Below are 16,733 nucleotides of genomic sequence, written 5' to 3'. Positions count from 1 at the left end.
GGACTTGGAGCATTAAGAAAAGCATTGGGAGATACCCCTTTTAACATATTACATTATTGAATTATTTGAGTTTTGCTTAACTAATATATTTTTTGAGTTTGATGACAGTATATTCCATCAGTTACAAGGCACGGCAATGGGGGCAGCTTTTGCCCCCATGTATGCCAGTATAATGATGGAACAATTTGAGATGGATTAGTTTTATAGTTTAAAATTTTTTCAAGAACATGTAACACAATATTATAGGTGCATAGATGATTTAATTTTTATTTGTAAAAGGGGCCATGAAAAAGTTACTAATTTCATTGATGAACTTCAGAAAAATCCATTTGCTTTAAAGTTTGGTGGTGTACAAACAGGTAAATCAGTAACATTTCTAGATATTTGTTTAACTGGGGAAACTAATGGAAAAATAATAAGTAAAATACATAGTAGATTTGAGGACAGTATGCATTTTCTTGGAGTAGACAGTTGTCGTCCACCCCACCTAATAAACTCTTTACCCTATGGGGAATTCCTTCGGGTTCAACGGCTGTGCAGTAACAGCCCGGATCTAATATGTTAGCTTAATATAACAGCTAAATTATTTATTAAAAGGGGCTGTTGTAAACAAAATGTGTACATCCTGCTGAATAAAGCTAAAGGGAATCTGCATAGAAAGACAAATTACAAACATGGCAACCTACTAATGTAAAAAAATAATGGAAGTGTCTAACTTAAGAAAAATGTATGTGGTTACTACTTATGACATCTTATCTAATGAAGTAAAAGGTGTGATTAAACATTATTGGAATTTCTTTTTAAAATTTAAAGAACTTTCTGTGAAAATGTGTAAGGTACCTATGTTTTCATACCGTAAGGGTAATAGCATCCGAGATATATTAGTACATGCTGATTTTTCTACCCCCAGCTGTAGCATTGACCCTATGATAAGTGTAGTGAGCACATTTCCATGTGGAAGATGTAGTATATGTAAATATGTATGTAATACGTTTAAGCATATTAATGGAATTTCTTTTAAAGCAAATCATAAGTTTTCATGTAATACAGAAGGCATAATTTATTTTATAAAATGCCCTTGCAACATGCTCTATGTGAGTGAAAGCAAGAGGGCGTTTAAACTTAGAATTCAAGAACATGTCAGGGATATTAAAAATGCCAAACTTGAAAGCCCTCTTGCAATGCACTTTGAAAAATACCATAATAAAAGTCCAGATGGTTTACAGTGTACCATATTCGAAATTATTTGTGAAAAAGGATGCAATTTGGATGTAAAGAAAAGGCTTTTGTATAAAGAGACTGTTTTTATTTTAAAGTGTGGGACCTTAAGCCCAATAGCTATTAATGTGGAATGTAATTGGGAAGCGTTTTTAGTTTTAATTGAAAGAAATTATGTAATTAATGTAAATTGGCTGTGCTATATATGCTTGGGTGTTTTTTGTGCTTTTTATTCTCCTTTGAAGGCTCTAAGCCAAGGCACTAGGGATTTTATTACATTTTTCTACATTGGATCCTGGTTGTGCTGTTTTTCTTGCCTGGCCAGAAGTGGTGGTTGTGTTTTTGTTTGTTGCTGGGGTTGAATTTCATTGTTGAACTGATGAAGCTAGTTTTATTGAATAATTTTCTTTTCTTTGAAGGAGAATATTTCAGACAGATCCAGGGAGTGGCCATTGGGGCAGCTTGTGCCCCCATCTTTGCTAATATGGTCATTTGCAGATTTGAATGCTTATACATTTTAAACTCCCCGTTTTTGAATTATTAGACTGGTTATTTTAAGTTTTTAGATGACATATGCATTTTCTGGAAGAATTCACCTAACAATTTAACTAGGTTTATTGAATACATTATTGATTATTGATACAACAGAATTTTTGAAAATGTACACATCCACATAGTAAGAGATGAGATGAATTATTTGAATGTTAGAGGCTTTAAGTGAAATTTTTAAAGAAAACTAACTTTTTTAAATTCTTATTTGTATTATAACAGTTGTCATCCAGGATACCAGTAACTTAACCTAGTCAAATGACAGATGGTAAGGTTTGCTAGAATGGTACTGGAAAATACCTGGATTGAAAAGAAGTGGAATATATATGTAAGATGTTTTTGCAATGATGCTACCAGAAGGAATTGCTGTTAAGAATTAGAGGGGAATTATCACAGCAACATAAAGAAAAGTTTAAAAATATTTTGGGTAGTAGTTATGAAATGGAGTGTCCTACTGAAGACAAAAAAAAAGTAATATGGTTATGAGAAGGCAATGATAATACAATACAGTTTGTAGTTCTGGAGCACTTGATCCCACAGTGATGGATTATGTTGGTATATGTCCAAAATTTGTTTATAAGATTAGTTCTAACCTGAAAAATAAATTTGAAAATATTGAACATGAGGGGTTGGATGGTGTGACAGGAGATAGAGTAGGCACTAATAAATGTCGTTTGTGTCCATATTGCAAATATATTTTGGTTGACGACATGATGCCTGTATTATACAAAGGCAGGAAGTTGACCACTTTAACTTGGACAAAACTGCTGTGCTTCAGGGGTGGTATATTGCAATTTGTCATGATTGTCAGGGTTTTTATGTTGGAAAGATTCAATGCATCTTGAAAAAGAGGATTTATGAACATTTGTATGATATGACGAAATATAATACCAAGAATGCATTGGACAAACAGCCTTGTTTGAAAAACACAAAAGGGGATAAAAGTTAAATGCAGGGTGATTTTTAGAGTTTTTAAAGACCAGAGAGGTGGAAGATGCCAAAGCTGTGGGAGTTAGTATAGCTGTTTAGGCTAAATGTGACAGTACATCTCTGGTTGAATGACAGTGTATCATTTAGTAACATTTTAAAGCTTAGAACGGCTAAGTTACAGAATTCTTACATTTTAGAAGTTTATTATAAACTTTATTTATAAAATTTCACAAACAATTAATTTCATTTAAATATCTTTTAGATATTTAGAAACTTGATAAATTTTGATAATATATTTAAACATATATACAGTATCAATATCTGTATTGTGATTTTTATTTAATATATTTCATGTAACATTTTTTAAACAATGTGCAAAGATGAAGTAGTTTTATACAAGAAACATCTTTATTAAATTATCATGTATGACATACACATTCATACATTTATATAAATAAAACAGACCATATTGACATAATTTTTGCAAAGATTATATATCACTTAAGTCTATTCAGTCCTGGTCAGTCAAACATTACATAGCTCATTCAAATCCTGCCTTCTTTAAAACCTCATTCCTACTCCTCTACATGTATTGCTTCCACAGTTCTGTTTTTTTCTATGTAATTTCCTCCTGTCCAATTCCAGTTGTTTTATCCCCGTTACAGTATTCACTACTTCTAGTACAGTTGGTTTAGATTTTCATTTTCATTTTCTAGTAATTGCTTTTTTGGCACCACCATAATTACACTCAGCAAGGCCTTACTATGTTCAGGCAATTCCAATTCTTTATCAAAAATAAAACATAATTTCCTTAGTTACCCCAGTTTGCTCACCCACTATCTCTGACAGAGTAGTCTGTAGGGAATCTTTAAAGTCTACCAACTCATTACACTCCAAGAAAATATGTTCCCAATTTCCTCTTTCTTTCCCATTACACCTACAACATTTGCTGTCTACGTGAGGATACATTCTTTGGAGTCTAGTTAGGGAATAAAAATACCTATGTAAACACTTCCAAGCAAAGATCCTAAATCTTCTAGACTTAGTAGCATATTTGGGAGACATACATATATCCCTCATTGTTTCTTTGTGAATTGCTTATCCAATCTCTCTTTTCTATATTCTCTAACCTCCTCTGATTAATTCTTATAGTTATCTTGCAGTATTTTGTATGCTCTACTAATTATTATTTTTTTAACAGCAACTTTTGTTCTAGATTCTTCAAAAAACACTACCAGTTCTGGTCCTTGCATAGGACCCCCTATTTCTTTCTCTTTGCCTATACTCTAATATCATTCCTTATAGGGAAGGCAATCTCTAGCCTGCAGTCCAAATAAGTTATTGGCCTCTTCCCATTCTATTGCCTTTCCCTGTCAAATTATTTGCTCCCAATACCTTGGTTCTTTTGCCAGTTTTCTCCAATAAATTTTAGCCCCCGTCTTGCCTATTGTCTGTATCCTTAATTGCAGTCATCCCTGTCAGAAGAATCTCCTTTCTCAATCCCATCCATGTTGGCTTAGTTCTCCTGCTGTGGAATACCAGTCCAGCTGCTTATTTGTGCTTTTCATAAAATTAATACAGTCTTCTCTGGTACAGCAGAAAATCTCAAATTTTCACTATATACTCTGTCCTCTAATTCTATTTTTTTTTAAACATCTCTTCTTGTGCAGTCTCATATTCAACCAGCCTTTCCTTCATTTCGACCTCTGATTTTTTTTTCAGTTTTATCACCTCATCTGAATATCTGTTTAAAGCTCCTTCCATTTTTTCCAACCTTTTGTTATTTGAGTTGCTATAATCCATCAGTGTTTCATTTATTTTAATCAGCTCTGTGTATATTTGATGTACTTTGCCTCTAAATTACTGGAAGTTATGTCTTGCACCAAAACTAGAGCTTGCCTTACTTTTTGCTGACCAGCTGCAGAATTCTTCCCAGTCAGTGTTTTTTCTTACCTTTTGTGATTGATTTTCATTCAGGTTCTCTGAATTTCTTTTTGATGGCATCCAAGATGTGCACTTACTGTCCAGTTACTGAAATTTATGCAACAATACAAGTTTATTGGCTCTCTTCTTTTCTGTTTTCACACTGGGAAAGCAGAAATTAAGCTGTTACTCAATCTACAGCCATCTTGGAAGTCCAAAAAATGAAGTGCTGTTCTTGTGCTTTAAAGCCTGAAATTAGTTACGAATGTTCAATTGTCATGTAATGAAGGTTTCATACCATCTACTTGATTACAGTATTTTATGAATATTTATGAGATTCTTCATCATTTCATCTTCATCATGTGATTTTTTTTTTACCATATGATTTTTTTTTCATTTTATGATTTTTAAGAGGTTTTGATTGGTTAAAGTTTTGTATACATTTTGATGTAGAGGATGGTTAAATGCATCTTCTGGTGAAGTCTATTGATTTAGGACGAAAGTGCTTAGCATGAGATTGTTCAATAAAGTTGTTTGTTGGAATTATTACTTTGGATTTTCCAGTATTTTCACCATGTACTCTGGAACTATTACAATTTGTGTTTTACAGAGTACATTGCCTTTATACCTCAGGAGTACCACAGAAGTAATGCATGAAGTTTTTCACCTATTACAAATTTCTGGCATCAAAGGGTGGAATGTGGTATGGTGAAACATCATGGATTTAATGCAAGGGGTACCTAATAATGATCTTTTTAGACTTAGGTACATTAATTAATGATTTCCAAAGCTTAGTTAGAATATAATCTGTTAATATAGCAGAGTGTACTAAAAATACACTGATGTAGCAGTAACATAAGATGTACAATTAGTTAATGAGATATTGGATAAAACAGACAGATTTCAGTACAGTTACATCATTCACCCTAGTACAGCTGAGCAAGGTAAAGTGTGACAGTTTCTCTCTTTCACTTTCCTATGAATGACTGAGTCTGTTTCATTGTAAAATGAACTGAGAAGATTTAGAATTGGTATTGGGCTTTAAAATGTGTAAATATTTTAGTTTTTAGACTCTTATAGTTTTCAGACTTTGAGAAACTTTTATTGTAGAGTATATAGTCTTTGTGCATCAGAATCGATTTACCTCTCAGAATTAAAGTTATAGACAGCCTTATAAGTATAGCTCTCAACCTTCCATCTCCAAAATGTAGAACACTGCCTCTCGTAATCTGGAACAAATGGGCAAATTTTGGAACACTTACTATTAGCTTACTAACATCTTCAATCAGGAACCTCGGTGGATGGTTAAACTGTATTTCTTTATAATTATAAAAGGTTCTTTTGATGAATTAATATAATTCAGTACCATTTACCATCAATATTAGTAAAAAAAAACTCTGTGTGGCAGACCCCATCTATGCAGAGCATTGAGGAACATGAACTTTTTTTAGACTCAGAATAAGGAATGTTCCTCATAATGAGGTATACTTGAGATGTATGCCTTATAGACCTACCAGTAAGGGATTCCTATCAGCTTAATGGAAAAGTTGGTAATAATAGATGATTTTAAGCGATAAGACATTTAAAGAAGGGGGGGGGGTAGATAATGTATGTACTGTATTAAATCCATGCAGTCAATGACAAACTAAACAATGCAGATGACAGTGGAGTTATATTTTGTACATGTATTACTGATACCGTGAAGATCATTAATATAGTACAGTTTGGCCAAATTTGACCAAAATTTGATTATAAATTTAAGTGCCTTGTAAAAATTTCTAGTTTTGAAACCAGCTGATGACAACTTTAGTGATGTAAATAGCATACTGTACAAGTTAGGGCTCAACTATAATACTTTGCAAAATTAGGTTTGGAAATAACTCTTTTTCTAACCTCATTTACAGTGGTTGGGCATCATATTCCTATCTGTCTAGTCTCGAATTAGACAGTACATTCCAACCTTCTGGATGGTAAGAAATAAAAAAGTGTCTCTGCAGCAGCAGTGTGCACTGAGTGTTTACTGATTTAATATAAATTAGCATTTAGCCCATTTCAGAGCAGTGTAAGTATGGATGCATGTCATTTCATTGAAGCCACTATCATAGAATAATGATTGCGGGTGAGTGGAGAAGCCCCCTCAAATATATACAACTTCACTTACATAAATATACTAAGTCTACAGTCATATAACTATGAGGAAATGGCAGGCACCTTGCAAATAAAACCTTTTCTCTACCACATTTGTTGCACACTGCTCTAACAAAAAGTAATTATACTGTAAACTAAAAACTGAAAATGAAACACACTCATCTAAACACAAATTACAACAAAATGAAATTAAAATGGAAAACAAATTTACTTTAGGTTTCTTTTTGTTTGTCTTCATGTTTTTTCACTAAAAATGTTTTTCAGTGTTATTTCAGTGTTATTGATTTCAGTGAAATTGGCTTCATTGACATAATGTCATCCCAATTAGGCATATTTGAACTTTGTTTCTGGTTTTCTTCTCCAGTCACTTTCTAACCCAGCTCTATCACATGCCCAGTTAATGATGTTTTGGATGATTTATTTTTAATATAGGAGAACCATTTATTAGCATTTAACCTGCTACTTTTTGTGACACAGTGCTTACATCGACATTTTTCTGCATGGCATAAGGTAGTTGTGGAACGCAGACTGATGATGGGAAAAGCCAGAGCCATGTCAGACTGGAAAAGACAACTCCATGCTTTCAGAGCCTGGAGGAGGTATGTGTGGGCTAGAAGAGCAGAAAATGAAGCTCAACTAACAGAAAAGGCACTTCAGGAAGAAAATAGGTAAATAAAATGTTTTGCTGATTCATACAGGAAAACACATATAATGAGTGTGTCCTTTGTTCATATAAAGAGTTGTTTGCATTGTCAGTACAAGTTAAAGATCACAAGCTATATAGAATCATGCAGTGTCAAGTTTGTCAGTTATGTCCTTGTAGGAATAAACAATATGACCCCGATTCCAAAAGAGTTGCTTTCAATGTAAGTAACCAGTTACACTGAGAGCAAGCTGTGAGAGCAGGTGTTTTGAAATCTGGTCCTCATAGTAAGCCTGTTTATAGATAGGCCTTACAATGAAGTACTTCACTTACACTGAGTGCAAGTCATTTGGAATCAGGACAGACTTTCCCTGAGAGCAAGTCATTTGGAGTCTGACCCTATATATGATGCAGTCTTACCTCAAGTTTATTATATGACTTTTTATTTAAGTAGATGAGCAATGTCCAAGTCTTTATGCACCCACTTACCCCGTTTAAGTCAGTAACCTTTGAGTCATGAAGCAAAGGCTGGGTTAAAGTTTTGGTTATATCCCCTTCATGCTGCCTTGAAATAGATTTACCTTTATACTCACTTTGCTAGCTGTTACAGACACTGTAGTACTATAATTGTACTCCTGATGCTATATATTAATGAGACGTTTTAGGCTCTGGTCTAGATATCATTCATGTTTGCATAATATGCTATTTTTATAAAGAAATTATTACTTTTTTATGGTTCCCTATTACATCCTCGAAGGTGCACTTACCCGAATACGTAAATGCCGACAAGTCTTCATCGAACTGCGAAAACATCGATCATCCTGAAGCATGAAATCCAAAATGTTGAATCATCATGGTTGGCCCTTCTGCAGTATAGCTCCGTAAGGCAAATGTGCGATAGTTACGGACCTTAGGGTTAGGGTGCGGGTTAAGGTAAGTGCATATATGGTAATGTATGTGAGATTTAGTGTAGGGTTATTTGTAGGGTTTTGTTAAGTGTATGTGTGTGTGGATTATTTATTTTGTTTGGGTATAGCTTGTTAAAGTAAGTGTGCGATAGTTACAGACCTTAGGGTTAGGGTGCGGGTTACTGTAAGTGCATAAATGGTGGTATATGCAAGATTTAGTGTAGGGTTAGAAGTAGGATTTTGGTTAGTGTATGTATGTGTTTATTTAGTTTGTTTGGGTAGGTAGTATGTAGCAGGCGGTGGGGTGGGACAACTATGATGGTTCGAGCTTTTGAATTTCGCGGTTTAGGGCGTTCGGTGTATTCGCGGTTTGCGGAATATGTGTCGGTGTTTATGTATTTGGTGACTAGGGCTTTCAATATAGACCCCTTTTTTATTCTGTATTTTGTTTTTGGATGTATTAACCAGATAATCGTAATAGATTTACAGTCTGAAACAAATGTGACCTCAAGTTCAACATGTAGTATATGATGTATAGGTTTTGAGGGGGGTAGTTTTTCTTAAAAATGTTATGCCTTATACTTCATTTATTCATTTATTCTCTGCATACTTGCGTAATCCAGGTCTGGGTTACATGGAAGGTCAAAACTATTCCAGCAGCTGACTAATCCTGAATAGGTTGACAGCCTCTTACCAAATGTGCACACAAACACGCATATGCACTCACACTCAAGTGTAATCACAGTCACACTCACACTCATTCACCCTTACACAGCACTCACTCCTAACAGTAAGTATCTGTTGGGAAGTCTGCTATCCCTGGAAATGTCCTCATTGATAACACACCCCCAAGAGCTGACCCAGTGGTCGTGGATTTGGTGATGCATGTAGACAGTACTCTGACCTTCGACATCATGTGTCTGTTTTAGTAAGGAAATCATTTTATGTTGTGCAACTTTTAAGCAAGGTTATGGCATCTCGGTCCAATGATGTCATCATTTCACTGTATGCAGCCCCTATCAGACCAGTCCTTGAGTACATTGCCCCCTTTGGTGTGTACCTTACCAGATACATGCAAGAATTGGAATGTTCACAGAGGTTCCTCACAAAAAGGATGCAGAGTGTAGGCAAATTGTCTTAAGTGGAATGCCTCAAAGCTGTATTCCTATACTCAGTCTCCTACAAGCTATTTAGGAGCGATCTTTGCCTGGTATACAAGGCATCCTTAAACTTACTCTGATGCCCTTCTGCATGTCTACAAAACAAGCAGCATAAAAATGACATGATCTAGAGATTTAAACACTGCTTGCAACATAAATAGTACATGTTGGAGAGACAGGTATGTCTCAGAGATTGCTCCTTCTGTGGAGCAGGCTTCCCATCCATGTGATTTCTTCCCTAACCCAAGTCAAGTGTAAACTGGACCAGGGGATGGGGAATTAGAAATTCACCCTGGGTCCTGCACCTATATCCCTAATGGACAAGGCAGCCTATAAATGCTTGATCATCGAAGCTCTAATCTACATATATATTCCTTAAAATAATCTTAAGTTACCTGAACTTGTCAGATACACTTGGGATGCATGGCTAGGCTTAAAAAGATCCCTGTGGTCATTAGTCTAGTACAAACCTATGAACCTGTTTAGAGGAATTCCAATGTATCTGTTGAATCTTTATGGAATATAGGAGAAAAACAGACCACTTGGTGAAGCCCATTGACATGAGGAGGGGGTAGTCATGTGGCCTCTACTTTAGGCATGTCAGCCAAGAAATGAACTGGGCAACCAAGCATTGAGAGGCAGCAGTACGAACTGCTATACCAGCAGTGTTACACTCCTTTAGATTTGAATTTTTTTTTAAATGGTTCATTTTTTTTATTATGCATTTTAATGAGGTGACTAAATAAAAGTCAAGATTTCCAAGAAGGGCTTCGAAGCTGAGCTGTTATTAAGAATAAGTATTTGCTAGCTCCTTGGTTTTACAGAATGCAAAATTTACCTGCAATTTATTTGCTTTAAAGCAGTGCTGCTAACATGCAGATCAATTAAGAGCTAATAATGCCAGCTATACTTCTTTTGATTCTGTTTGAACAACCTGTAATGGTATTTGCCTTATTTTTATTTTACTTGTTTATTTTATTCATCTATTAACCAGGTAAGCCTGTTAGATTGAAGATATGGAGCGGACTGTGAATTACAGTGACTGACTTGCATAATTTTACACATTTTATTTTTTATTTTTTTTGAAAAATCAAACAGCAGTGTACTACAAAAATGTGCTAGAGAAGAGATTAGCAAACTTATGAAATTTCTGTACATAAATGACATTGACATAAGTCATGCAAGTAAGCTTAATCCATGAATATAAAAAGACGAACAAGTATTCACTTATCAAATCAATATTAGGATCCTTTTGCAGTTCTGGTCTCAGATGATTGCTTTAGCAATGCAAGTTTTTGCTGACGTCATTTGATAGTGGCTTTTAGTAATGAAAGATAATGGCCAAAATGAACACACGAGATATTTCCTTTCCAAAGCATTGAGGCCTGGTTACCATGTCAGAATCTCTAGTATCCAGAATCTTAGGTCAATTAAAGGGGGATTGCATATCTAATTGCATACGTTGCAACAGTGTAGACTATGTTCCATAGTTGGCTGGCTGTTGGATAATGCTGTATTAAGTGGCGGTAATCTGCTTCCAGTTCTCTACATTCCATTTTCCCACCATTTGGTTTTTGACTCTTGCATAGGCATTAGATGCCAAAAGTGGACTTTATAAAATGGGCAAAAAGATGGGGTTTATAGGAAACCAGTAATGTGTCATGGTGGGTATGTAATGCCAAACTGTAAGTGCAATCTGAGCATTCAAAAGTGTTTTTCAATGTTGTCAGTCACCCTCAAAGACTGTAGAGCTATAATCATCCTAGGCTTGTATAAGATTAAGAGAAGATCTAGCTTAATGGACTGTCATTGGGAATCCTAACCTGCTGGATCTGTGAATCTATCCTCTGCTAAAAAAATGCTTCAACTGACACTTAACATTTGCAAGTATTGCCACCACGAAAGTACCTCATTCTAGCACTTTGCATTCCCCTAAGGGTAAGGGGTTGTGGTTTCTGCTGAAAAAAGATCTGGCCAAAATACCATGTCCTGCACTACCCAGTTTTCCCATAAAATTATTTTCCCTTTCATGCATGCCTTTTTTTTGCTCAAATCTGCTCACTGGGATTATGGGTATGCTTATGTAGTCCTTGTTTAACCAACAGCTTAAATATCTTCTCTGATCCCTTGGGTCCCTCACTTTCCCACTTTCCTGTGGAGTGCTTTCATATTTTGTAAATGCATAAGACTAACATTAGGAAAGTACTCATAATGGTTGAGGCTAAAATCTGGCCTGAAAAATTGTTCCAAGTCTGTAGCTTGTGAATATCTAGGAAGGTCCAGGAGACACAGTACCTCATATTGTTTGTTAACAGTCAGTTTCTACCTATGATCCTAGGATGCTTACTATCACATGTATAACGTAATGAGATATTCTGTATCTTCAAAGTTACAGCATAAGCATCTAAGGATGGAAAACATTGAATGAAAACAAAATTGAATGAAATGGAGACTAATAATCAGTATGTCTGTAAAATTCTAAAATATCTTTGTACCTAGGTAGGTATGGGATGAGACTGATATGATTCCTAGCAAGGCAAATTCTTCTAGTTTCTGGCAATGTGGATTTAAGAAAAATAGCACTGTCATACTGCAGTTAACTGATAATGCCAGAGAGCATATGGAATTATTGAAACACCAGCAAAACTTCCAGTAACAGCTGGGGGTGGTGTTGGTTATTCTGAGTGCACAGCCATCTGAAAACTGCAAATCTAAGAGGATTTTCTTCCCATGTAAGTTTATGCCGGAATGTGGAAAACATTGTTTAATATAAAGATTCAACACAGAAGTATAGAGTTTGTGACATCCCCACTCTGGCCACTAACCAAGGAGCCTCATTCCTCACCACTGACACTGGAGAGGGATATTCACTTGGAATACAAATGGATACAGTCAGCATTTCCAGAAGCACAATTTCCTTTAAGAGCACACAGAGAACACACACACAGTCTGGGGTCTGGGTTTCTCTCTCTCTATCTTTCCCCAGGTCCCCAGTAAGGCTACCCACTAGCACAGCTGTTGATTTAAGTCCTCAGCCGAGTGTCCACGCCAAGTCCTCCAGCACCCTCACTGTGAAACCAGTGCATCGTGTCCCTGCCCCAAGCAGCTGACACACACACACACACACACACACACACACACACACACACACACACCTGGGAAAGATGGAACAATGACTTCAGTGAATCACGTAATGTGGACTGCACTGCATACAGAGAGAACAATACATTCAGTGCATCATGTAATGCAGAGCATTCTGCATGGAGAGGGAATAACAGCATCAGTGCATCATATAATATGCAGAACAATGCATACAGAGGAAACAATGACCTCAGTGTTTCATGTATGTGTAAAGCCTGAGTGTGTCCTCTTTTGAAACAGATGCCTAGTAAATATGAACCTGTTTTTTGTTTGCCAGCCAATCCCTATTGCATATCACCGGCACACCAATTATTATTATTGTTATTACTATTATTGTTTTATTATTATTTTATGTAACATAGGCAATGTGGAATTATTTAGATGACTTTTACTTTAGTAGAAAAAGTCAGTACTATAGTACTTTGGTAAAGTAGATCCAAATTTATGCCACCTTCTGCCCAGACTATAAGGTAGTTTCACTGCCACCAGTCAGTTACTATAATGCTCTTAAAAGGGTATCCAGTTATACTGAGTTTAATTTATATTATACAAATGCTGATATTGATCAAACATCCAGGCTTTCAGTAGTGGCCCCGGTATCACCAGTAGATATAAGTACTCTGAAAGGTTAAAATATTTTGTAGCCACCAGCCACAATGAAAAGTTTAAATATGTTTAATAATAAATAATAAAAGAACATGAAAATATGAAATACCTATTTACAGTAAACACCACAGTTTCAACCACAGGAAATATTAAAATAACACAGATGAATAGATTCACACAGATACAGAAAAACAGTACTTTACTAATCTCACTGCATTTTCCTGACTAATCTAAAGAGTTGCTATTCCCTGGTTCACTTACTAGAGCAAGGCAAGCTGAAGTAGGTGAGGGATCCTTCTATGTCAGGTTCCAAGAAACAGACTGCTCCTGAGACTTCAGTCTTGTCTAATATTAAACATTATTTCTGTACAGAATGAAATCACATACATCTGGGCATATGACTTCTGGCTCCCATGCAACTTCCCATTTCTAGAAGCTGTCAAGATTTATCACATAGGTGTCATTAATACAAACACAGAGAGCTTTGCTAAGATCTGCTGCAGCTCTTGGATGTCATAAAACTATAAAACACCTCCGCTCTTCCTACAAGAGCTAATAAACCATACGTCTTACAGACATTGCATCTCTGGCTTCATTCAGAACTGTGAGATAACATCTTTATGGCCTAGGCCCAGTAATTTAATTTTTTTAATATTTGTGAAAGTCAGGTGGATTGAGATTAACCTGTTCTCTTCGAGTATCCTCTGTTGCAATATATACATTTAAGCAGTTAAAGTGTTGCATGTACATTTCTTTTCTGCCCAGCAGAGCACACTGTTGATGCATTTTTAACACAAGCACCTTTACAAGTACATTTCCAACACAAGCATATGTACAAATCAGTTTGATATACAAATGACATAATGTTTTACAAAATTCCAGCTATCTGTGCTGGCATATGTTACACATCCACTGCTCTACTTCTCCTGGCATAGCCGGGAGTACCTCCTATCATCACAGAGAGTAGTTGAGAGCAAAAGTTATTAGTTTTCACCTGAGCCATAGTTTTACAATATAATGGTTGACACCATTTGAGAAAATCACCACCCATGCCAAAACATTGCAGTACTGACCACATAAAATTCCATTGCACTATGTCAAAATATTTATTAAAGGCTGTGATGCTATGAGGTAGTACCATCTGTGCCAGGGAGAGTAGGGCAGTACATGGGTACATATGCCAGCATAGCTTGCTGGAGTTTTGAAAAAAAAATTATGTTATCTGACTATCACACTGATTTGTACAGATGTTTGAGTTAAAAATATATTTGTAAAGTTACTTGTGTTAAAAATGCAACAAAAGTAAGTCCTGCTAGACAGAAAGAATGTATACATGTATATTAGGTTATATTGTTGTAACTGATCACCCGCGGTGGTGGTACTGCGGTAGCGTTGTCACCTCACAGTAAGTCGCTGTCCGGTTCAATTCTCAGCTAGAGCATCTTCTGCGTGGAGACGTGTGTGAATAGGCGTACCTTCGTTGAAGGTTGTGCATCAGGGCTGGTAACTCGGCACGTAAAAATCAACTACCAATCATTAGCGGACCGGAGTTCCGCTGTGGCGACCCCTAACCGGGAAAAGCCGAAAGACACAACAACATTGTTGTAACTGATCAAATGTGTGTTTATCAGAGAACCCTGGAAGGGTGGACCATTTGAAATTGTTTTATAGCTTTTTAGCTGCTGCCACAGGTCTTAGCAAAGCTCTGTATGTATATTGTACCAGAGTCAGGTGACTAGAGGTGATGTCATCCTCTAACCAGCTTCTGTTTTTTTTGGAACCCTTTCAGCAGTACTTTAGAATCTAACAGGAAAGATTTCTCACAAGATATATATCTCACATATCCACACAGAGAGAGAGTGAGAGACATCATCTGGCTTTTGCTGTGGTAAGACACTCAGCACACATCAGCTTGCATGCTTTAGTCAATAGTCAGGGCACAGTAATTCTTTAGTTAGTCGGGACATTTAGTGAGAATAGTTTAGTATTATTTTCTGCATCTTTGAGAAACTATCCAACTGCATTATTTTTTTATATCACAGTATGATTACTTTAGAGTCTGGGAAGAAAGGGGCACAGCTAGTAAATCTATGACTACTTTTCCCAGGTGTGTGTGTGTGTGTGTGTGTGTGTGTGTGTGTGTGTGTGTGTGTGTGTGTGTGTGTGTGTGTGTGTGTGTGTGTGTGCGCGTGCGTGCGTGCGTGTGTGTGTGTGTCAGCAACTGGGAACAGTGACACAGAGCTCCAAAGTTGTCAGTGTGGAGATTTGTGTGGGTTTGGAGAGAGAGAAAGGGAGCCCAGCCCCAAGTCTGGAGCATGCTTCCTGTGTGTTGTTAAGGGGAATTGTGCTTGGTACAGGGAGCTGCATCTGAAAATAATGTGTGAATCCGTCTTTGCTCTTATTGGCCGTCCCTTGCCAAAGTCAAGTGGTGAGGATTCAGTCTCCTTAATTGCTGGCCCAGAGTAGGGACCCATCACATATTGGTGGCAGCTGGGTGGGATATTAATTGGACTTCAGTAGTCATTGGGCATTTGTTACTGAAGGTGTGTGTACTCTCAGCAGCCACAAGATAAACATACAGAGTTTCATTTTCACAGCAGTTTTTATTTTTGTTAGTTTAGTCAGGGAAAGCAAGCAAGGATGTCAGCAGAGGATTATAGCAAGCTGACAAAGACCCAGTTGGCCCAAGGTGTGTGAAACCAAAGGACTGATGCATGCCAACCTGACAGAAAAGGAAATTATTTCAGCCTTGGTTACAGCTGCAGCACTGACCAGCAAACAAAAGATAGCCCGTCTTGTGATGAGGATGTGCAGTCTTCAGAAATAGGACAGTTCACCTTTTCCTTACAGGACTTAAAAATCTGTTTGGAGTTAAAGAGACGAACTGGAGGCCAAACAACTGGAGAAGCAGATGGAATTAGAATTTGCAGAGAGACTGCAGCATCTGGAGTCTGTAGAAAATGAGAAACTGCAATGTTTGGAGGCTGAAGAAAATAAGAAACAGCTCCAACATGAGAAGGAGATGCCGACTGTTTAGCAGGATCATAGAGGTAATGGGGAAGGGAGTAACCGAACCCCAAAAGCAATGAAGGTCAATAAATTTCTTCCGCAGTTTACAAAGGATGATGATTTTGATAGTTTTATTCATGTATTTAAAAGGGTATGTAGACAAGATAATGTTGACCAAGGGCTCTGGCTACAGTTTCTGACCCCTTTACTTCATGGTAAAGCTGTAACTGCTGTTTCTAAATTGTCTGATACTGACTGTTTAAACTATGATAAAAATAAAACAGTACTTACTAGAATGTTTTAAGTTAATACCCGAAGCTTATAGAAAACAGTTTTGTGAGCACAGATGCAAGGCAGATGAAAGTGTATACGATTATATTGCTGAGTTAAGCACTTATTTTCATAGGTGGGTGAGTGGGTGTCAGGTCACCACTTTTGAAAGGCTGTTAGACCTTCTGGTGAGTGAACAAGTCCTTAGGACTTTCCCTGAGGACATGA

General features: G+C 36.6%; 1 protein-coding gene across 1 annotated transcript in view; it reads left to right on the top strand.

Moving 5' to 3' along the window:
• The window catches only part of CCDC191 (coiled-coil domain containing 191), a 1,143,870-nt gene that overhangs the window by 572,959 nt on the left and 554,178 nt on the right, over nt 1-16,733 (top strand). Inside the window, exon 8 of the mRNA XM_044073155.1 lies at nt 7,246-7,436. Coding sequence (XP_043929090.1) covers nt 7,246-7,436 — 191 coding nt within the window. The remainder of the gene's footprint in view (nt 1-7,245; nt 7,437-16,733) is intronic.

Source organism: Protopterus annectens, chromosome 5.part1 (genome assembly GCF_019279795.1).
Source record: "Protopterus annectens isolate FY-2018-M chromosome 5.part1, PAN1.0, whole genome shotgun sequence".
Taxonomy (NCBI): Eukaryota; Metazoa; Chordata; order Ceratodontiformes; family Protopteridae; genus Protopterus; species Protopterus annectens.
The sequence above is the reverse complement of the archived record's forward strand: the minus strand, read 5'-3'. Positions and strand labels throughout refer to the sequence as shown.